This window comes from Pan paniscus, chromosome 4 (assembly GCF_029289425.2).
Source record: "Pan paniscus chromosome 4, NHGRI_mPanPan1-v2.0_pri, whole genome shotgun sequence".
Classification (NCBI taxonomy): Eukaryota; Metazoa; Chordata; class Mammalia; order Primates; family Hominidae; genus Pan; species Pan paniscus.
Window position 1 is genome coordinate 173,916,417 of NC_073253.2, and position 22,887 is coordinate 173,939,303.

The 22,887-nt window shown below is 53.2% G+C and overlaps 1 protein-coding gene across 1 annotated transcript; it reads right to left on the reverse strand.

Annotated features, from left to right (window-relative positions):
• Positions 1–2,954: 2,954 nt before the first annotated feature.
• GRM6 (glutamate metabotropic receptor 6) lies at positions 2,955–22,759 on the reverse strand. The gene is made up of 10 exons (XM_034961158.3): positions 22,256–22,759; positions 19,666–19,882; positions 19,223–19,358; positions 18,391–18,545; positions 17,121–17,261; positions 16,809–17,009; positions 14,721–14,866; positions 14,013–14,636; positions 10,784–11,095; positions 2,955–9,740 (listed from the first exon to the last, which is right to left on the reverse strand). Exons 1-10 carry the CDS (start codon positions 22,757–22,759, stop codon positions 9,543–9,545), a joined length of 2,634 nt encoding a protein of 877 aa, XP_034817049.1. The 3' UTR covers positions 2,955–9,542.
• Positions 22,760–22,887: the final 128 nt, after the last annotated feature.

The following is a 22,887-nucleotide window of genomic DNA, read 5'->3' on the forward strand; positions in this document are numbered from 1 at the left end:
TAACACGGTGAAACCCCGTCTCTACTAAAAAAAAAAAATACAAAAAATTAGCCGGGTGTGGTGGCGGGCACATGTAGTCCCAGCTACTTGGGAGGCTGAGGCAGGAGAATGGTGTGAACCTGGGAGGTGGAGCTTGCAGTGAGCCGAGATGGCGCCACTGCACTCCAGGCTGGGCAGCGAGACTCCATCTGAACAAAAAAAAAAAAAGAAGAAGAACTGGCCAGCCCCAGGAAGGGCAGCTCTGTCTGTCCCCAGCCAAAAGGTTTGTTTTTTGTTTGTTTGTTTGTTTTTTGAGATGGAGTCTCACTCTGTCACCCAGTCTGGAGCACAATGGTGCAATCTCGGCTCCCTGTAAACTCAGCCTCCCGGGTTCAAGTGATTCTCCTGCTTCAGCCTCCCTAGTAGTTGGGATTACAGGCATGCACCACCACACCTGGCTAATTTTTTGTATTTTTGTAGAGATGGGGTTTCACCATATTGTCCAGGCTGGTCTCGAACTCCTGATGTTGAGTGATCTGCCCACCTTGGCCTCCCAAAGTGCTGGGATTACAGGTGTGAGCCACCGCATCTGGCTAAAACATAATATACAGAAAAATTTTAAATATATACACAATATATTTCACAACTATTTTATGACTATACAACATTTTACAATCTATTTTACAACTGTGTTGGTATAAAGACAAAATCTTTGACCCTAAAAGGTCATTTTTCTTTCCAATTTGGGGAGAGCTTAAAACATTTCCATGAGCCTCTAGAAGCATTCTGGGCCCCAGGCACTGTCCCTACTGTACCTAATGGACAAGTCGGTGCTGCCTGGCATTGGTGGGTGGGGAGGGCTGGGGCCACGTGCTCACCTGGAACCTAAGGAGGTGAGGTTCACCCACACCACATGATCCAAGAGTAGAAGTGAGGGGTCCACAAGAAAAACCCAGGGTCTTTCTCCAAAGAAGAGAGGGTGTGGTAAGGTCCCACGCAGGCAAACCACAGATGACCCCAGGCCTGACGCAGCTGAGGCTGAGGCTGCGGCCTTTGGTGGCTCACCCCCTTCTCAGATCCACACTTTCTGGGCCAGGCCTGAGGCTGAGCCACGTGGGGGTGAGAGAACCAGGAGCAGGGGGAAGATGTGGGGGAAGGGCAGGCGGAGTGCTGACCCCGAGGACCTGTTTCCCTGGAAAGGCAGCAGTTTTTACCTATCTTATCGCCAACTCGGATGAATTCTTGTACCAGCTGCATAACTATACTCCCAAGATCCAGTTTCTCTCTAACTTCAGGCATCCACGTTTTCCTGCCATAGACTCTTGTAACAAACCTCTTTCCTAATAGTAAATAGGTAAAAAACAAACAAACAAACAAAAAACCCAGAGGCCTTTCTGATCGTGGTGGCTGACAGCAGATCCGGCTGCAGTTCCTCTCCTTTCCCTCCCCACCTCCCTCCCTCCTTCCTTCCTTCCTTCCTTCCTTTCTCTGTCTCTCTCTGTCTCTGTCCCTCTCTCTCTCTCTCCCCCACACCTCCCCTTCCCTCCTCTCCCCTCCCATTCCTTTCCTTTCCTTTCTTCTGTCAGCTGAAGCAGCAAGACCACACAGGCCCATTAGTTCATGCAGGGGGCCTTGGCAGGACTTGAAACGGAGGAAGCTATTGTCTGGTTTGGGGCTTTGTATTTCAAATTTCCAAGCTGCAGATAATTGCTATAATAATGTACATTTTACCAGAGCATTAAAAAATGGAAAAGTTTCCATTTATTTTTCTTTCTTTCTCAATTAATTTTCCTTGCAGTGAAGAAGAAATTCCAAAGTTGGAAAAAGTATTTAACCACCTGAAGTTCAATTGCTAATTCACCTCAGTAATACACCTAGTGGCAAATCTTTTATCCTCCAGTTTTTAGTGTCTTTACTGATTAAAAAAAATAGAGGTTGACTGGGCCGGGCGCAGTGGCTCACGCCTGTAATCCCAGCACTTTGGGAGGCCGAAGCGGGCGGATCACAAGGTCAGGAGATTGAGACCATCCTGGCTAACATGGTGAAACCCCGTCTCTACTAAAAAATACAAAAAATTAGCCGGTGTGGTGGCGGGCGCCTGTAGTCCCAGCTACTCGGGAGGCTGAGGCAGGAGAATGGCGTGAACCCAGGAGGCAGAGCTTGCAGTGAGCCGAGATCGCGCCACTGCACTCCAGCCTGGGCGACAGAGCAAGACTTCATCTCAAAAAAAAAAAAAAAAGAGGTCGACTGAAGAATTTAAAAAATCCTATCCATTTATATTACTTCTGCCATTCTTTATATATCAGTGTGTACATAGGCAGAGAATGAAACCTGGAGGCTTTTGTCACCAGGGTCATAGTTTAAACTTATGAAGTAGACAGTGGGGTTGGGCTGGGATGGTGCGGTGAAGATGATGTCATGACTAAACAGATTTATTAGGAAAGAGGTTTGTTACAAGAGTCTATGGCAGGAAAACGTGGATGCCTGAAGTTAGAGAGAAACTGGATCTTGGGAGTATAGTTATGCAGCTGGTACAAGAATTCATCCGAGTTGGCGATAAGATAGGTAAAGGATGCATCAATGCTTATTCCTTGAGAAGCAGGTCATGGTTGGTCCTTCTTGTCTTTTAGGTTTTCTTTAGTCATGAACTTGTGTTAGCCTTTCTAATGGTTGTTGTGGTTGTTGTGGTTGTGGTTGTTGTTGTTGTTGTTGTTTTCGGAGATGGAGTCTCGCTGTGTCGCCAGGCTGGAGTGCACTGGCGCAATCTTGGCTCACTGCAGTCTCCGCCTCTGGGGTTCAAGCGATTCTCCTGCCTCAGCCTCCCGAGTAGCTGGGACTACAGGCGCCCGCCACAATGCCCGGCTAATTTTTTGTATTTTTAGTAGAGACGGGGTTTCACCGTGTTAGCCAGGATGGTCTCGATCTCCTGACCTCGTGATCCACCTAGCTTGGCCTCTGAAAGTACCGGGATTAGAGGCGTGAGCCACCGCGCCCGGCCTCTAATGGTTTCTGTACTTACCATTACTGCATGAGAGAGAGGTTCATTGAGCACTCGTTATGAGCCAGACACTGTGCATTGTTCCTACATTATGCCATGAAATTTCTATAAAAACCTTTAGGTTTGTAGGGATGGATGATTACCTATCAGCTAGATATGAGTATCATACTTACTTGACAGACAAGGAATCTTTGACTTAAGTAGCTTGTCCAAGATCACAACATGAGAGTTAAGAGAAGGGTTTTAAGTGTGAAGCTTTGTGATAGAACCCAAACCCTTACCCAATAAGCTGGACCACCACGGATCTCAGGAATTGGTCACTCTGGCTGCCAAATTTCTGCTCACCTCTTCCCTCTCTTCCTTTTTATTCTTTTCCCAAAATATAAGGACACATCAAAAGATGTTTCTGGCCGGGGGCAGTGGGTCATGCCTGTAATCCCGGCACTTTGGGAGGCCATGGCAGTCTGATCACCTGAGGTCAGGAGTTCAAGACCAGCCTGGCCAACATGGCAAAACTCCGTCTCTACTAAAAATACAAAAATTAGCCGGGCTACTCAGGAGACTGAGGCAGGAGAATCACTTGAACCCGGGAGGTGGAGGCTGCAGTGAGCTGAGATCACGCCACTGCACTCCAGCCTGGGGTATAGAGTGAGACTCTGTCTCAAAAACAAAAAAAAGATGTTTCTAAGAATGCCAGTGGTGCACGTTTGAGAGCAGTATTACTCCAGTGAATGAATGTGACCACTACAACCAGTCTGCATGTGAAACACTTTTTGAAAACACGTGTATAGAAGATGTTTCAAGAGTGCAGCTTGGTGCGTGATTAAGATGTGTTGTTTCAATGAATAAAGGTGTCCACTACACTATTCTGCATGTAATATACTCTGGAAAGACATGTGTACAAAAGATGTTGCTAAAACATTCTCAACACAGTAGCCAGAGTGGTCCTTTTGTTCGTCAGACCCTCTAACTGTTATTAAAACCCTCCAGTGTCTCCTCTTCTCACCCAGAGTAAATTAAAGTCCTTGATTTTAGTGGCCTTGGCCTACAGGGCCACACATGGTATACATACCCCAGTGCCTCAGGTGACGGTTAGCTTGATGTGTCACCTGGCCAGGCTATGGTACTCAGTTACTTAATCAAACACTGATCTAGATGTTGCTGTGAAGGTGTGTTTTGTAGATGTGGGTAACCTCTACAATCAGCTGACTTTAGGTAAAGGAGATTTACCCCCAATCATCTGGGTGGGCCTCTTCCAATCAGTTGAAGGCCTTCGGAGCAAAACTCTCTCTCTATATCTTTATCTAATCTATATCTACGTCTAATCTGTTGATCCTTTGGGCTCTGTTCTCTGGAGAGCCCTGACTGCTCCACTCTGCTGCCTTCCTCACATTTTCTCCCCCGCTCTCCCTACTCCTCCATGCCACTCTCTTTGCTGGGTCCCCAAAACACCAGGCCGACCCCTGCCCTTGGGCCTTGCACTTGCCACTCCGCCTGCAGGACCCCATCCCCCAGATATCCCCATGGCTCACTCCCCACCTCCTTCAGATGAAGCCTGTACTGGATTGCCCTATTCAGAATTGCAGCCATCCCCCGCCAGCTGCCCCATTCTCTGTACCCTGCTCTGCTGTTTTCTTTTGTCCACAGCACATCACCCTCTAACATACAGTGTCATTTATTGGTTAGTTTTGTATGTTGTTTATTGTGTGTCTCCACCACTAGGGTGCAAGTCCTATGAGGGAAGCAGTTCCTGTCTATTTTGTCTGCTGATGTATCCCAGGTGCTTAGCATAGAGTAAGCACCCAAGGGTACCTGTGGGACCAAAATGAATAAGCAGTCTGTGGGGGGCAGTGAGGAGGGGCTAGCTGGGAGTGAGATGGGGTCCTGGGACTGCTCAGCTGTGGGGCTGGGTTAATGAGTGGGGTCTGTGTGGGCAGTGATTGGTAGGACTGGGAGGATCAATGGTAGGCTAATGGGGCCAGCAATTTGGGCACCTCTGCAGGGTGCATTAAGGAGACTCTGGCTTTTAGTGACTGTGGGAGGAATGAGTATCTTGCCCAAGGTCACTCATCTAGCAGAGCTGGAGTTGACCTCAAGAAGACTTAACCATGACACAGTGCAAGGTCAAGCTGTGAAAGCTGACTTAAAGAAGTACACAGGGCATGGGCAAGACAAGGTCTGTGTGCCCTGGAAGTTTTACCTGTCTTACCTGTCTGCAGACCAGAATGGGAAAAATAACTCAGATGTTGATACTACAGGTAAATTCAGTATTTGAGAGCTCTGATCAGACCCAATGTGGCAGATTGTATCAGTGCACAGTGCCTGGGGCCGTGTTCCCCTAGACTAATGTGCCCTCTCTGCTGTTTCTGTTAGGAGAGTCTGCAGGTAAATTTGAGAATAAACCACAGCCAGATGGAGGTGACAGGAGAGGGCTGGGACCCTAGCAATGGGACACAGCACCACGGTGCCATGGAACGGTGATTTTTATAATACTATGTAGGATGAATAAGAGGGAAAAGATACAAGAAGCAGAAAGACTAGTTAGTATTCTGACAGAATAATTGCTATAGGTTGAATATTCATGTTGCTCCAAAATGCATATGGTGAGATCCTAACCCCCATTGTATGGTATTTGGAGCTGGGGCCTTTGGGAGGTTATGAAAGTAGAGCCCTCGGGAATGGGATTAGAGCCCTTATAAAAGAGACCCCAGGGTGCCCTCACACCTCCCACCATATGAGGACACAGCAAGGAAGTGCTGTTTAAGAACAAGCAGGCAGCCCTCACCAGACACCAAATCCACTGGTGTCTTGCTCTTGGACTTTCCAGCCTCCAGAACTATGAGAAATGTCTGTTTTTTAGAAGCCACTGAGTCTATGGTACTCTTTTATAGCAGCCTGAGTAGAGTAAAACAGTAATCCACAAATGAAGTGATGAGGCTTAAAATTTTCAAATTCAGTCTTCTCTTTTTTTTTTTTGGAGACAGAGTTTTTCTTTGTTGCCCAGGCTGGAGTGCAATGGCACGATCTCAACTCACAGAAACCTCCACCTCCCGGGTTCAAGCGATTCTCCAGCCTCAGCCCCCCGAGTAACTGGGTTGCAGACATGTGCCACCATACCCAGCTAATTTTGTGTTTTTAGTAGAGATGGTGTTTTGCCGAGATGGTGTTTCGCCATGTTGGCCAGGCTGGTCTTGAGCTCCTGGCCTCAAGTGATCCACTCACCTCAGCCTCCCAAAGTGCCAAGATTACAGGCATGAGCCACTGCACTCAGCCAAATCCAGTCCTTTTACTAATTTACTTCTCTACACCCTTGCGTGCCTTTTAGAATTCTATCCAACTGGTCAGTTTCTTCTTATCAGAGCCTTATTCCTTCTTGGTTCCTATCCCTTACATTTCTTCAGCCTTTTCTCCACAGCGTGGAATGTCATTTTTGAAACCCCCCAAGCTACTTGTAATAAGCATCAGTATTCCACTCTGGCTGTCCATACTACAGCAGTTTTTCCCCCGTCAAAGCCCAAGAGATAGAAAATATTTAGTTTGGAATTTTTCATGTTTAGAAACAAAGGTATCAATATAACAAAGAGTATGTGTGAAGCAGTTTCATTCTATAAAATGATGAGAAGATTCACTTGGAATTGTGCATTTTATTCCATTTTTGACGAAGTTTTATGAAACAATATCTGTATAAAGAAGCAACCGAAGACCTAAATCAAACTTTTGGGAAAAGTTAAATTTATTGAACAGGAAGTAACTGAATAAAGTCAGTTACCTGGACTCTTTACAGTAAGCAATGAATGTAATAAATTAAGGGGAAATTTCTAAAGAGCAAAAAGGATAAGAAAGGGGACAAAGCTATAATAAATGTGTCAGAAGATTCACACAAGTGAGACAGCCTAAGAATATGGTTACTATACAGAAGCTCTTCTGTAGAAGTCTCAACACAGTGGACCACAGGGGAGACCTTATAAATAGGTGGGTAAAGCTTACATCAAAACGTAATCTTACTCTGCTTTAGAGCTCTCATCCCAGAGAGGAACACTGCAATTTTAATTGTGTAAACATGGAATAAGCCTCCAACCCAGAACTCCATTTTCACTGGAACATATAATTCATACAAATAATTCAAGGGCAACAAATGGGACAAAACCTTCGGTGCAGGTCAGCTGTCACTCGACATAAGAGAAACCACACTGGAAGAATGCTTTATAAATTCCACACATAGAAGAAAACCCACAAAACTTTATTCAGGGGTCCAGATAAATTGATTGGACCTCAAAGAATTCAAACCCATGCATGCAAAAAAACAGGAAAATCTTTAGGGAGCTGTCAACCTCCACTGAACACCGCAGAAATGATCAAAGAGGCTAGGTGCGATGGCTCACGTTTGTAATCCCAGCACTTTGGGAGGTGGAGGCAGGAGGCTCGCTCGAGCTCAGAAGTTCGAGACCAGCCTGGGCAACATAGTGAGACCTCGTCTCTACAAAAAATAAAACATTAGCTGGGTATGGTCGTGCGCACCAGCTACTCAGGAGGCTGAGGCGGGAGGATTGCTTGAGCCCAGGTCGAAACTGCAGTGAGCTATGATCGTGCCACTGCACTCCAGCCTAAGAAATTGAGCAAGACCCTATCTTGAAAAAATAAAATAATAACATAAAGAAATGATCACAGGCAGAGACCGTATGCACACACCGAGTGTGGAAAAGCCCTCTTGTGGAAGTCAGTTATTTGTGTACATCAGAAAACTCTGGAAGGAGAGAAACCTTGTGAAGGTACTAAATATGACAACATCTTCAGTAACAGAGGATGTCCCACTGTACCCAGAATGGTGCATGCTGTGGAGATACCCTGCAAGTAGACCGAATGTGAGAAAGCCACAGGAGTACATGGGCCTCGCGGTGCATCAGAGTTCCTGCCAGAGAGGCCCACAGGCATGAACATGGCAGAGTGTGAAAGTCGTCTGCGGGAAGCCAGGACTCTACGCCAGAAACTTCACACTGGGGAGAAATCCTCAGTGCAATCAGTGTAGAAATGCCTGTACTAAGAACTGCTTCTGATTCTGAATCACAGAGTTCACAGTGGAGAAAACCACATGAATGTAAAACTGTGGAAACGTTTTCAGCTAGAAGCCAGAGCGCACTGCACACCAAAGAATTCACACTGGGAGAGACATGAGAAAACAGCAAATGCAGGAAAACTTTCCCTTGGAGATCAGAGCTCACTGATCTCAGAGTTCATACAGGAGAAGAGCCCTATACAATCACGAGGGTGGAACCGCCTTTGGCAAGAAAACACGCCCCATTACCCATGAGAGAGCTGCACAGGAGAGAACCCTGTGGAATAAATAATTCTGGAAAGCATTCAGCAACAAATGAAACGTCCTCATTTGCACTGTAGAGAAGCCCCAGGAACACAACAAATGTGGAGAAGGAGAGTCAGTAGCGCAACAAAAATGTTCGTCAGAGGAGAAGCTTTTAAGTTAGTTACTTACAACCTGCAGCAACACCTAGTCCCAAGGCCAAAACCAACTGCGCACCAGAGAAGCTGTATGGGAAAGTTTGTATGTTGGATAAAGCGTGGTTCACCCTCAAAACTAGCTCCAGACATCACAGACTAGAGAATGTATACTGATCTTAAACAGTGGTCAATTTAACAAATGTAAATTCTACTCCCAGGGACATAAAATCCCATAACTTAAACCAAGCTTTTTGTAAAAACTATCAGTGAAAAACAAATGTGCGTGCATCTGCCGCCCAAGCCTCTTCCTCCCCAGGCCTGGCGCTCAGCTTGCAAATGGACTTCCCAGTACCTATGGGGAATGAAGGGTTTCCATACCCATCCTGAGCCATCCACTTGGGATTCACCCTCACCACGGCCATGACTCTCTGTCACTGCTCCCAACCTGGAGCTCCTAAACCCATCCCCAACCTGAACACAACACAAATGCACCCCTGCTCCTTGTTCTCACATCACTAACACTACACACGTGTATCTGAATTTCTTCAGGTTTGGGGGGTTTTTTGGTGCTTTTTGTTTTGTTTTTTTGAGACAGAGTCTTGCTCTGTCACCCAGGCTGGAGTACAGTGGCACAATCACAGCTCACTGCAACCTCCACCTCCCAGGTTCAAGCGATTCTCCTGCCTCAGCCTCCCAAGTAACTGGGATTACAGGCACCCACCATCACACCTGGCTAATTTTTGTATTTTTAGTAGAGACAGGGTTTCACCACATTGGCCAGGCTGGTCTCGAACTCCTGACCTCAGGTGATCCACCTGCCTCGGCCTCCCAAAGTGCTGGGATTACAGGTGTGAGCCACCATGCCTGGCCAAGGTTCGCCCATGGGAAGTGAGTCTGGTCTGTGGTGAGGAAGCATGAAGCTCACATGCTGGAATCGGGGCAGAGCTGGGTCCAGTTCCTTCTCAAGGCCAGCCCCACTGACACGGAGCATGGTCTTCGCAAACTCCCTGCCACTGACTGTTCACTGTGGACCCGGGCTCTATACAGCTTCCACCGCGAGGCAAGAGGAAGAAAGGAGAGGCAGCAAGCAGTCCCGTTCCCACCTGCCCTGCTACTTGTGGTCCTCTGCATCCTCGCCCTTGGGTGGGGCTGCCACCGTGGAGGTGGCCTTGAGGCTCCGCTTTCGCTTCTGCACATTCTGCTCTGGATGGAAGAGGATGACGTAGGTTTTGGGTATGTAGAGCATGCCGAGGGACACCGAGGCACTCAGGCTCAAGGACACGGTTAGCGTGGTTGTCTGGATGTAGATCTAGGCCATGGAAGAGGGGACCAGATGGGACTCATTCCCGCTCTCCCTGCCCCACTCCACATAGTCCTCACCACATACTCTGGAGCTGAGTCTGTTTCAGCTGGGGAACTGGGAATGAGCACTTAGACCAGGACAACAGTATGAGCAGGGGCCCCGCGCCTGAGGGGCTGGCAGCCTCCATGCAGCTCTGGTGTGGGCAGGAGGGAGGGGTGAGGAGGGGTTATTAACCGAGAGACACCTGGGGAAGCCGGGGCATGTCAGTGAATGAGCACGTTTCAAATACATACAAATGAATAAATGGGCAGAGACAAACTTCAGGAGCAGATGGGCAAATAAATGGATGACAGGTGCATAAAATGTTCTGCTGCATACATGAATAAATGATGCAGCAATGGGCTGACGCATTAATGGGTTGGCAGTTATAAAGCACATGAAGGCTGGGCGCAGTGGCTCACGCCTGTCATCCCAGCACTTTGGGAGGCCGAGGCAGATGGGTCACTTGAGGTCAAGAATTTGAGACCAGCCTGACTAATATGGTGAAACCCCATGTCTACTAAAATTACAAAAATTGCCCAGGCGTGGTGGCAGGCACCTGTAGTCCCAGCTACGGGGGAGGCTGAGGCTGGAGAATCACTTGACCCAGGAGGCGGAGCTTGCAGTGAGCCAAGATCACGCCACTGCACTCCAGCCTGGGCAACAGAGTGAGACTCTGTCTCAAAAAAAAAAAAAAAAAAAAAAGCATATGAAGAACTTGAATTAAAAAAAACAAGCTAACTGTAACTGGGTGACAGAGTGAGGCAATATCTCTCAAAGAAATGAAAATGATAAAAAAAAAAAAGAAAAAAAGAAGAGTGAAAGTTAAGAAGAGGGGTTAGAAGCTTGGAAAAGTGAATGAATGAACAAAGTAAGAAGGGAATGAGTGAATGAACAAGCAGCCAGATACGGGATAAACAAAAGCACGAACAAGCATTTAATCTCATGAATGAATCGACCAGCCGGACAGGCAGGAAACAGGCAGCGAGACCTCCTGGGGACCTCATTACCTTTTCAGCTGACTGGGCAGTGCCAAAGAAGATGGGCACGAATGCCAGCCAGATGATGCAGGTGGTGTACATGGTGAAGCCGATGGGCTTGGCCTCGTTGAAGGTCTCGGGCACGCCACGGGCCTTGATGGCGTACACTGTGCACGTGACCATGAGCAGGAGGCTGTAGCCCAGGCAGCCGATGAGAGACAGATCCGACATGTCGCACTTGAGCACCCCTCTGGCCTGCTCGGGGTCCACTGTCCGCTGTTCCTCATAGTCAATCACGCTGTGTGGGGGCCGGGCCCCCAGCCATGCTATCACCCCCACCACCTGCAGGAGCCAACACTGCATCAGACACAGCATTTTCCAGGGACAAATCCATTCCAGCCCTGACAGAGGCCCCTGCAGGTCAGGATCCCCTTGAGGCTCTGGCCTATGGAGGGGATGCTCCACCTCTTCGTGGTGGCTCTCCGGAGCACTCAGTGGAGAAGAGGGGATGGCAGCCCAGGCAGGGGCAGCCCAAGAGGGGTCCTTCCAAAGGCCCGTGACCTGGCAGCTGCGGAGAAGGGCTGTGCCGCCCGTATATGTTGGCAACATCAGTGCAGTGTGCATAAGGGGCAGCTCGGTGTCCTCTTCATGCATTCTAGCCATTACCAATGCCATTTACTGTGCCCCTTCAAGGTAGATGGCTGCGGCCAGAAGCTCTGGAACTGAGGCCCTACTCGCATCGCCTCTCTAGCCTCCTCACGTGTACTGAGCTTCAAAATCAGGGCACGCCACAGGCAAGAGAAACAAAGGAGCACTCAGTGGGGAGGAGCAGGAATGGGAGCTGATGCCGAGGAGTATTGGAGTCTGTGCAGGCCCTCACAGGGAGGAGATGGAGTTACCCCTCCCTCACATGACAGGAAGCACAACCTCAAGCCAAGGAAAGCTGGGAAACAGGAACGAAGCCACCTGCATAAAGGCGGGACCCTGGAAGGGCTGCCCCACACGTTCGTGCAGGTTGTTCACTGTACAAGAGCGCCTGATTGGGGGCAGGGGTAGAGCTGGAATCCAGCCTGCGTGCCAGTGCCATGCTGAGCACCTGGAGCAGGGCCATGTGATCCTGCTGGAAGGGATGCTTTGCAGTCATCTGCCCACCCAGAAGAAGCAGCTTTCTGTGCTTCTCCCAAAGGCAGCAGACCCCTGAACAAAGGACCTTACAAATAAGTGGATCACGAGGTCAGGAGATCGAGACCAACTTCCAAAATAAGTTTGGAAGTTCCTACTAGAACAAGGCTCCAGGTGGGGGAAAAAAAAAAGTTGCTCATGAGGAACAAAAATGCAAGCCCAGGGCTGCACAGCAGTAACCACCAAAGCGGCCCACAGATGCCGCAGCCCGTGGAGTGGGGAGCGAGCGAGCACGCCTCACTCAGAATGGACTCCTGCAAAATAACAGCAAATGAGCAAAGGACAGGAACAGGCTGAGCCCAGGAGAGGAAAGCCCCATGGCCGGCACACTGGTGCTAAGTGCAGGCGAATTGAAGCCACAGTGAGATGCCATTTTGCAGCCCGTCATGACGTGGTAGTCATGGCAAAACACCTAGGCCAGTTGCAGGCTTGTGTGTTTTTAAAGATCCCTTGTATCTGGAAAAGAGGGTACAGTGTGGGGCGGGCAATGGCTGAGGCTGGGGAGGAGAGCTGGGGGTCCCCAACGGGGTCTAAGCATCTCCACCTGAGGGTGGGGGAGCAGGAGCACCTCAGGCCGGGACGTAGAGGGCACCTTCTCAGGATGTGCGGCACACGGAGACCCTGGGCCTGACCAGGGGACACTCAGGCCCTGTTACGTGGAGGAAGACGGGAGCACCTCCTAGTCACGGAGAACTGCATGACCCGAGGCACGTGGCGTGTGTGGAACGAATAGAGAAGGGGCTCGCCGGGAGTGGACAGCACCGGGAGTGCTCCAAACGGGTGAGCAGGTGTTCGCACTGAGGCCACCCTCCACCTGGCCCTGAGAACCCAGCTGGCCCTGCAGTGTCACACCAGGTCACCCTCCCCAAGCCATCTGTCTATCATACTCTTCACACAGAAAACATCCAGGGCGCCCCAGACTCCAAGAGTTGTCTCCAAGGCTGTAATAACTTTACTGTCTTAGGAAAATCCCCCAAAGGAGCTCCATTATTTAATGGCCAGCACGAAACGCTGGCCACTGGATGGAATTCGACGCTCCACTCCACAGTAAAATGTTGGACCCTGTGCCTCTCATCCACACTGCCCCAGGGAACAGGGCAGCAGAGACTCCCTTGTGGAAACAGGAAAGCCGGTCAGATAGCTCTTTGTCCTGTTTCCATATGTGAGCCAAATTATAGAAGAGCATGTTTGGTTTAGAAAATAACTTCACTGTTGTACAGAAAGATCTCTGGAGGCCCACACTCCCCACCTTACTGCCCCGTTTTCCTTCAAGGACCCAGCAGGGGAGATGGCGGCCCTAACTGAGCTGCTGTCACCGGAGGGGAAGGGCTCCATTTCCTGTGGCCTTAAAAAAAAAAAACTCACTGGGCGCAGCGGCTCCCGCCTGTCATCCCAGCACTTTGGGAGGCCGAGGCGGGCGGATCACGAGGTCAGGAGATCAAGACCATCCTGGCTAACACGGTGAAGCCCTGTCTCTACTAAAAATACAAAAAATTAGCCGGGCGTGGTGGAGGGCGCCTGTAGTCCCAGCTACTCGGGAGGCTGAGGCAGGAGAATGGCGTGAACCCGGAAGGCAGAGCTTGCAGGGAGCTGAGATAGCGCTACTGCACTCCAGCCTGGGCGACACAGCGAGACTCCGTCTCAAAAAAAAAAACAAAAAAACAAAAAAACACAGGAACCAAAATAGAAAAGAGTGACTCTAAAAACGGCATTTATCTTTTTGTTTTGAGACAGGGTCTTACTCTGACGCCCAAGCTGGATTGTAGTGGTGCGATCTTGGCTCACAGCAACCTTCAACTCTTGGGCTCAAGCGATCCTCCTATCTCAGCCTCCCAAGTAGCTAGGACTACAGGCACGCACCACCATGCCCGGCTAATTTTCATATGTTTTGCAGAGACAGGGTCATGCCATGTTGCCCAGGCTGGTCTCGAACTCCTGGACTCAGGTGATCCACCCACCTCAGCCTCCGAAGGTGCTAGGACTACAGGCGTGTGCCACTGTGCCTGGCTTTTTTGGCTCTGTAACATTGTGGACAGTCCCCCTCCCTGCCCTGGCCCTTGGGAGCCTACGGACCCACCTGCAGGGAGGTGAGGCTGAAGGTGATGACCAGCTGCGAGGTGGGGCTGATGAAGGGAGGGGGTGTGACCGAGCGCTTGCCCTGCTCAAAGATGCGGTAGATACGGTTGGTCTTGGTGAGCAGGGCAGAGTAGCTGAGGGTCGTGCCCAGGCCCAGGAAGAGCCTGCGGGCGGCACAGACCCCGGCCCCAGGCTCGGCCACCATGAGGAAGGTGATGGCGTAGATGAGGAAGATGCCGGTGAGGAGGACGTAGCTGAGCTCTCGTCCCGAGGCCCGGACGATGGGCGTGTTGTTGTGCCGCACGAAGGTGGCCACCACCGTGGTAGTGGCCACGATGCCTAGCACGGCCAGGAGGAGCGGCGGGGCTGCCCAGGGGGAGGACCAGCTCAGGCGCACCACAGGTGTGGGGCGGCAGCCCGTGTGGTTGGGCGTGGGCCTCATGTCCCCAGGACAGGCCTCGCATGTGAACTCGTCCACCTGGAAGCGGTACCCGTCACAGGCCTCGCAGTGCCAACAGCAGGGGACGCCCTTCACCATCTTCTTCCGCTCCCCCGGCCCGCAGGGCAGGCTGCACAGAGATGAGGGCACCTCGTGGGGGTCGCCAGACCACTGCAGGGCCTCCACCTGGGACGCACAAAACACAGGCTGGGGCGTCTGCCTCCGGGATCCTGGGCCCATGCCCACCCGGGGCTCGGTCTGCACACTCACATCCAGTCTGAGGGTCTCTGCCCACTGGCCCACTGCCTGGTACCCGCCACTGCTGGCACTGCCATTGGTCGCCTGGTACTGGAAGATGTCGTACCGCCCGGGCGCATCTCCGTTCTCGTTGAACATCACAGGGGTTCCTGCGCTGCCTGGAGAGAGAGTCTGTCATCCTCGGTGGTCCTCCAGCCCAGCAGAGCTGGCCTCCTGGGGAGGCCCCAAGGACCAGCAGGAGAAAGGAGGAGCTTAACAAGCATCACTGCTCATAAGGGACGTGCAAATCCAAGCCGCAGGGAGATCCCCCTTCACCCATTGGGATGGCTTCTAGCCAAGAACCAGAAAATAACGAGTGTTGTGAGCGTGCGGAGAAATCGGAACCCTTGTGCACAGTTGGTGGGAAAAGGCTGCAGCCGCTGCAGAAAACAGTGTGGAGCCTCCTCAAAAAATTAAACACATGACCCAGCAGTTCCACTCCTGGGTAGATACTCGAAAGACTAGAAAGCGGGTGGAAAGAAATGCTTGTACAGCCACGTTCACAGCAGCGTTATTCACATAGCCACAAGATGAAAGCAACCCGAGCGTCCACTGACAGAAGAATGGACGAACACGACGGGGCCATTCACACGATGGGATGCGATTCAGCCTTCAAAAGGAAGGCAGTTCTGACCCATGCTATAAAATGGATGGACCTGGAGGACATGATGCTCAGTGAAACAAGCCAGTCACACATGGGCAAATACCGTCTGATGCCACCACAGGAGGTACTGAGGGTAGACAATTCATAGAGAGGGGCCGTGGAATGGCGGTTGCAGGTGCTGGCGGGAGGAGGGGATGGGAAGTGTTTAATGCATAGAGTTATGGTTTCATAGATGAAGAGTTCTGGGGATAGATGGTGGTGATGGTTGCATAACATTGTGAATTTATTTTTATTTATTTATTTATTTTGAGACAGAGTCTCACTCTGTCGCCCAGGCTAGAGTGCAGTGGCACAATCCCAGCTCACTGCAACCTCTGCCTCCCAGGTTCAAGCAATTCTCCTGTCTCAGACTCCCGAGTAGCAGGGATTACAGGCACGCACCACCACGCCCAGCTAATTTTTGTATTTTTAGTAGAGATGGGGTTTCACCATGTTGGCCAGGCTGCTCTCGAACTCCTGACCTCAAGTGATCCACCTGTCTCGGCCTCCCAAAGTGCTCGGATTACAGGAGTGAGCCATCGCGCCCAGACTGAATGTATTTAATATCACTGAACTCTACACCTAAAAAATGGTTAAGGTGATACATTTTATATTATATGTATTTTATCACAATTAAAAATGAAAAAAGTTTCACTGTCCAGGCGAGAGGATGAGTTCAGACATGGAGAGAGGTCTGAGTGACAGTATGAAATTGGAATGACTTGAAGAGTGAGCTCTATTTTTCTTACAAGCTTGTTCCACCAGCCTGCAGAGATGCTCTGGAGTCATATTAAATGGAATTGATTAGCAGAGAGCATGGCGGAGAGAAGGTGGTGAGTGAGTGTTCAGCGGAAGAGCGGAGTTTTGAATTGTGTAAAGGATAGTAATTGAACAGAAAGTCATCTCTCCACAAACCATGGACAGAGCTTGAGTCCACTGGGGTCTCCTCAGAAGACACAGTTTTGAGCCCTGACCACACACCAAGCCTGGTGTCAAGGGACAGGTCGGACCCACGCCTGTGCCCGGCGCATGACTCAGAGTGGGCGGCATGTCCCTGGGTAGGCGCCCCACGCAGTCTTAACTGTGCCCCACGTGCACCCCCAGGGTCCAGATGCCCTCAAGCTCTGCGCAGTGGAGGGGAGTGTGGTGTGACCCACTGGGGGTTCCTGGCAGAAGGGATCAGAGAAGCTCCCCAGCATCTGAACTGTGCAAACCAGCGCAGGGAACACTGAAGCCTGGGGAGGGAGCAGTGTTAAAAAGTGGGGACCGGAACTTGTCTCATGTCTTTGGCACTCAGCCCCAGGCGCCCCCGCTCAGCCTCACCCAGCCCTTCCACCCTGAGGTCGTCCCAGGCCTCACAGAAAAATCCAGCCCCCCAGCTGCCCTTCACTGCTGCAGGGGGGCAGGCACCCACTCACCATTGAAGCGGACAGCTCGAATGTACTGCAGAAGCGTCCGCCCATCGGTGGGTTCCATCGCCGGGCACAGGCCTGTGTGCCCAGGGCAGAGCGCCTGGTGCATGCTGTGGAGGGCGTGGGCAATGGCGTACACCGCGTCAATCACAAACTGCACCTTGCCCTCCTGCTCGTAGGTGGAGTCCTGGCCGATGCGTTCCTCGCCTGTCCTAGGGATGCCCAGAGAAAGTGTGCCCGGCCCCCATGCACCCAACGCGGCCTCCCGCCTTCCCCCTCCCCACCCTCCCCACCCTCACCACCCTGGGCAGCTCTCACCTGTGCATTTGCGGGTGGACTCGTCTGACTGGGTACCTGAGCTGGTCAGTTTGCAGTTAAAATTCTCTTCCCAGAACTCGGCAAACCAAATGTTCCTGCGGTTGTTCTCCAGGGATCGAGTCATGAAGTACTGGTCAAATCCTACAGACAGGGAAGAAGGGGGAGGGTGGCGCTGACCTGAGCCAGCTGTGTTTCTCCTGTGTCTCTCTGCCACTTGCTCACTTTCAGCTAGGCATGGCCAGGTGAGCTAGGCGTGGCCAGGAGAGCTAGGAGTGGCCAGGTGAGCTAGGCGTGGCCAGGTGACCAAGTTCTGATTGGTGGACTCAGAGCCAACTGGAGGTTCCAGGGTAGCACTTACATGCTGATGCAAACTCAGAGCCTCACCATTTGAAAGACTTTTATCCCTGCTCCTTCTTTCCTGTTAGGATGCTGCTGTGAAGATGTAATGGGTGGAGCCTCAGCAGCCATCTTGTGACTATGAGACCATAAGCAGGAAGACCCAAGGCAACCACAGGGAATGGTGGAACAAAGGAATGGACAGAGCCCAGGGCTTTGAGAGCGCATTCACTCACTGCCCCACGCCTAAAGTCACCAGCTCTCAGACCTCCTGTCTTGTGATGAGATGCCTTTATCGCTAAAACTACTCTCAGTCCAGGCTGCCACCTGCACCCAGATGCAACGTAGCTGAAATAAAAGGTGTGATGGTATATATCCCCCTAAGGCTAAGAGGCCCTAGCAGCCAGGGCTCAGCCTTTCCAGGGTCTGTGTTTCATAAAATAGCCCTGAAGGATGTCATCAAGGTGTCCTCGGTCCAGCCTTGGGGAAAATGAGCAATCCTATTGTAAAGTGAGCCATCTGTTCCTGCTGGATTCATCCAGATCCACAGGTGGGACTGGGGGTGCAGGGGCCTCATCACTCTGATCACCAGGATGGTATATTCCGTATCCTTGGTTTCTCTCCCTCCCACCCTCACCCTCAGATTAGAATGTCTTTGGCAGCACTAGAAATACAGGCACTAAATTAAGAAACAAAACCAAAAACCCAACAATTCCTCCCCGTCCAGTGAGTGGAGCGTGCTTTCCTCGCACGCCATCCCAGTCAAGCGCTGCTTGGAGGGACGCGTCCACAGATGATCGGACTCCTAGGATCTGGGGATCTGAGAAGGGATCTGGATTATGGCACCAATTACACAGATGCAGAAAATGAGCATCCCCAAGAAGGGGTGCTGGGGAGACGCGTGGGGTGGGGGATGCAGTGCCCCTGGACTCACCGTCGATGGAGGCCCTTTTGGGCAGGATGGTGATGGCCCCGACGGCCACGTCCTCCAGGCTCAAGATGGGCGAGGTCTTGGCTCCCCAGCTGTCTGAGCCGACCCACAGGAAGTGGCCGGTCAGGTTGGCCTGGCGAGCTGCCTCCAGGACCCGCCTGGTAGGAGCAGGGCTGGGGTGAGGGAGGGCCTGGGAGCCTCCTCCAGCTCGGCCCCCATCCCTTCCCACTCTATCCATCTCCCCTGCTCTATAATCACTCACCAGATCCTTGTTTCTCAGGAAAAATGGGGCCGGGGGCATTTAGGGCACCTTCCCTGGGCTTTCCTCTGACCCTAGGCCTGCCCACTTGCTCTGCCCACTGTAACCCACTGTTCAGGGGGCTCAGAGGGACTCCTTGGGGGAAAATCCAGTTCAAAGCCAGCCCCTCCCCACATGCCTCCACCAGCGTCACACCCAGCCTCCTAGGCTGGAGATGAACTCGGGCTGGTGGGTCTCGGGCTGGGGTCCGCAGCCTCTGTATGGACCCTGGGCTCCTTCCCTCACAGCTCATTTTCTGCACTAGGGTCTGCCCACAGGTCCCTCCCCACACCCCCAGGAGCTGTAAACACAGACACATGTTCTGTGCGCTATTCAGTCTGGGCTTGTGGCGTCTCCCCAGACCAGGCTGCTTCTGAGCCTGGGCACCAGACTCAGAGGCAGCAGCAGGGAAGGTGGGGGGTGCGGGGAGCGGGGGAAAGGGAGGCAGGGAGAGTGTGCAAGGCGGCGATGTGCAAGAGGAGGGGTGGGACCCTCAGGGAGAGGCCCAGGGGCCCGGTGATTGTGCCACTGTCCCACCTGATGTCATCCTCATTGGCAAAGATGATGATGCCCCGGGCGTTGGGCGTCTCCATGAGTCTCCTGATCACCTTGCTGAACTCTCCTGGCTTTGGTTCCCTGGGAATCTTGATAGACTGGGCAATACAGACCCCCCCTGGGCGTTGGGGGTGCCAGAGTCAGCTTCTGTCCCACCCACCCACACACCCACCTGGCCACCGCTGCAGAGGACTGTGTAGCCTGGCTGAAGGGTCTGCAGGGGTGAAGTCTGGCCTGCACCCTCCGCCAAGCCTGAGGCAGGGCTGAGACGTCCAAAAGAAAGAGGTCCCACCCACATGGAGCACCAGCCAGGCAACCTCGGCCCAGCATGGACCTGGGCCCCCCATCTTTCTGCCTCTGCCCCAACCGAGGGCCCCGGGCCCACATTATGTAGACTCCTTGGTGCCTCGGAGCCCCCAGCTCACCAGCCTCTCGGGAGATCTGAACGAAGGCCTCAACCCCACTTTCGCCATAGTTGCCCTCGGAGGCCAGCGTGGACACATAGTTCCATCCCAGTGCCCTCACGATGTCCACCATGGCCTGCGCCTGGTAGGAGTCGGGTGGCACCACCCGGGAGAAGAAGTCATAGCGCGTGGAGTCGCTGAGCTCCGGGGCTGTGGAGGCATAGCTGATCTGGGGTATCTGTGGGGCAGGAAGGACAGCTGGGCTGTGGATGGAGGTCAGTAACTCGAGAGAGGGAGGGCAAGGGGGGGCCAGGACACGGACGGGGCACAGAAGGTGTGTGGCAGGGACCTGGGACACAGATGGGAGATGGAAGGGTTGGGGTGGGGACCTGGGGCCAGCTGGAGCAGCCACCTGGAAAGGCTGGAAGCTGTGGGCAAGGTCTGTGTTTTGCGAGTGGGCCTGAGAATTCTGTGAATGCTGTGCAGGTGGGAGGTATGCAGGGCTGGGGAGAGGGCAGGACCGCCACATGTACTGGTACAAGCTGTGTCCTGAACAAGAACCCCCCAGCAGAGGGCCTGCAGCCCATCCAGCTGCATCTGCCTGTCCTAGTCAGCCCCGGGGCAAAGCACGTTTTCTTGATTCACACCAAGGGGTGGTCTGCAGGGACGGGCAGCCCTAGGAGGGATTAGGGCAGACAGGGGAGCAGCAGGGGGTGTTCGATTTAAAGCTGTGTCTGGCCTAGGATGGGGTTTGTTGGAAACTGGGTTTCTCTGCATGCATTAGAGTGATTAACAGCAGAGACCAGAGGCTGAACTGACCGGGGAGTGTGGAGGCAGAGAGACGGGGCTGAGAAGGCCGCCAAGAGGGGGCTATGGGGCTCCAGGGCAAGAGGGGCTATAGCAGGAGCTGGTGTGAAGGCCAGAGAGGGGGAGTTTCTGGAAGGAGGGAGGGGGGCTGGTCCAGGGTTGTTTGAAGCAGGATAGAAAGTATAGAGACAGCATGAAAAGGAAGCCGGGAGTGGCAGGGAGAGAGAAAGAAAGAGGGAAGGTGGGGCTGGAGAGAAACAAGAAGGAGAGAGGGAGAGAGAGAGAGAGAAACAACTGAGGAGACCGAGAGACGAGAAAGGCCCAGTGGCCACAGCTCAGTGAATAATGCTGTGGTCCTCCCAGCTCTCCTGGACACTTGAGTTTGGGAACAACCCTCCCATGCCCCCTGGACCTCCCGAGGGAAGTTAATGTAAAATGCCTGCCCGCACGGTCATGTGGCTGGGAAATGAATGTAGTTCTTTTAGACCAGGAATTGCAGCTTCTTGCCTGTGGCTGTGTTTTGCACAGTTTTTATTAATGTTTGCATTTCTAGCCGGGCAGCACAACCTCAATCTGGGCTGAGCTGGCAGCAGCGGGCCCTGGGCTCACAGAGTCCTGCCCGCCTGAGTCCCCAACTGGGCCCCTGAAGGCCTTGGGGTCTGGAATCTCTGCATTCGACCTAGAGGACAGAGACAGAAACTAGAGCTCTAGGCAGGGCTGGGGACACATACAGGTGGGTGAAAAACCCCTGGGCGGCCACACAGCCTGTCTGGTGCCAGCGTGGAGATGTCACATCAACACTGCCAATCCGAGGAAACAGGGATGGGGGCTTTCATGTGCGCAGACGACAGGGAGCGGCCCCGCACGCCTGGAACAAACACAGACGCTGCGCCCGGGAGTCGGAGAAGCTCTCAGGAAACAGAAGTTCCTCTCCTAGGTAGATGGAAGCTAGGCCTTCCTCCTTCACAGAGAGCCGCATGCACACAGGCCCCTCCCGCCACAGAACCCCAGAAAAACTGTCCCACAACCAACCCCCGGTGAATGACCAAATCGAAAACCCCCAAACTTGTATGCCAAAGCCCTCCTAATCCCGATTCTGCTGGCCCCTAGGACTGCAAGGAACACGCTGCCCCTCACGGGACAGTTCCCTACGTTTGAGGACAGAGCAGGGCCAGCCCGGGCACCTGCGCAGGGCAGGGTGCAGGAGACCAGAGCTCAGAAGGGAACGCCCCGCCCTGCTCTCAGATGCCCCTTGAGGGAGAGTTCAAGGCATTTTGAAAATAAATTTAAATGATCAAAAAAGAGAAAGACCAGACCTTTCAGGCCTATCCATCCCCCACAGCAGCCCAGGGACACGTCCCAGTTGCTGCTCTGGAAGAAGGGCCCGGGTTCCAAAGAAAACTCCAAGTTGAAACATCACTCGAGCGCTCCGCAGGCCCAGGGCGCAGGAGCACCTTGTATGGTTGCAGGGGCTGTGCCCAGAACAAGGGCACCCGAGCAGGCTGGCAAATGGGGACTGAAGTCAGGCCGCCCTCCCCAGCCAACCGGCCAGAGGCGTAGGTGGCACCCGCCCGGGAAGGGGCGCCCTTGCGGGGCGGGGTAGACAAGGGCGGCTGGAGTGTTTGGGTGGATCCGATTCAGGCCAGCGTCGGGCTCAACTGACAGGGCTTCTTTGACGCTGTGTGAATTCGAGTGATTAAAACGGAGACTCTTCCAGAAGAAGTAAAGGAAGGAGACTTGGGCCACCCCAGGGCGAGGACGGGAGAGAGACGCTGGACACCGAGCCCGGCCCCGCGGCCCTCACCGCAAACAGGCGCAGCACGTTGGCGACCATGATGGAGACGGAGCTGGCCGAGGCGCCCACGACGGCCACGACGCGCTCGGGGGGCGCGGTGCGCAGCGGAGGGACGCCTCCTGGGCAGCGCACGCCCACCTCGTCGCCGTCGCCGCGGCCGCGGATCAGCGCCTGCACGAAGCTCAGCGCCTGCTCCAGCGCGTAGGTGTCCCGCGAGCAGGTGTCCAGCAGCCGCGCGCCCAGGCGCACGCCGGGCAGCAGCTCGGGGTCGGCGTTAACGCGGTCCAGCGCGTACAGCATGGCCTCCAGCCGGTGCACGCCCTGCTCCTTCTTCAGCGGCCCGCACGCCCGGCCCGCCGCGCCCCGCGCGTGCACCGGGAACAGGCCGCCCAGCGTCAGGCCGCCCGCCAGGCGCACAGAGCCCGCGGCGCGCGCCAGGCCCGCCTGCGCCAGCCACGCCAGCGGCAGCAGCGCCACGAGCAGCGGCTCCCGGGCTCTCCGGGGCCGCGCCATCGGCTCGTCTAGCGGGCTGCGGGGAGACAGAGGGGCGGGGAACGCTCTGAGGGCGGGGTAAGGAGAGCGCGGGCTCGGGGCGCGGGGAGGGACACCGGGGTCCTGGGGAGAAGGCGCTCGGGGCGCGC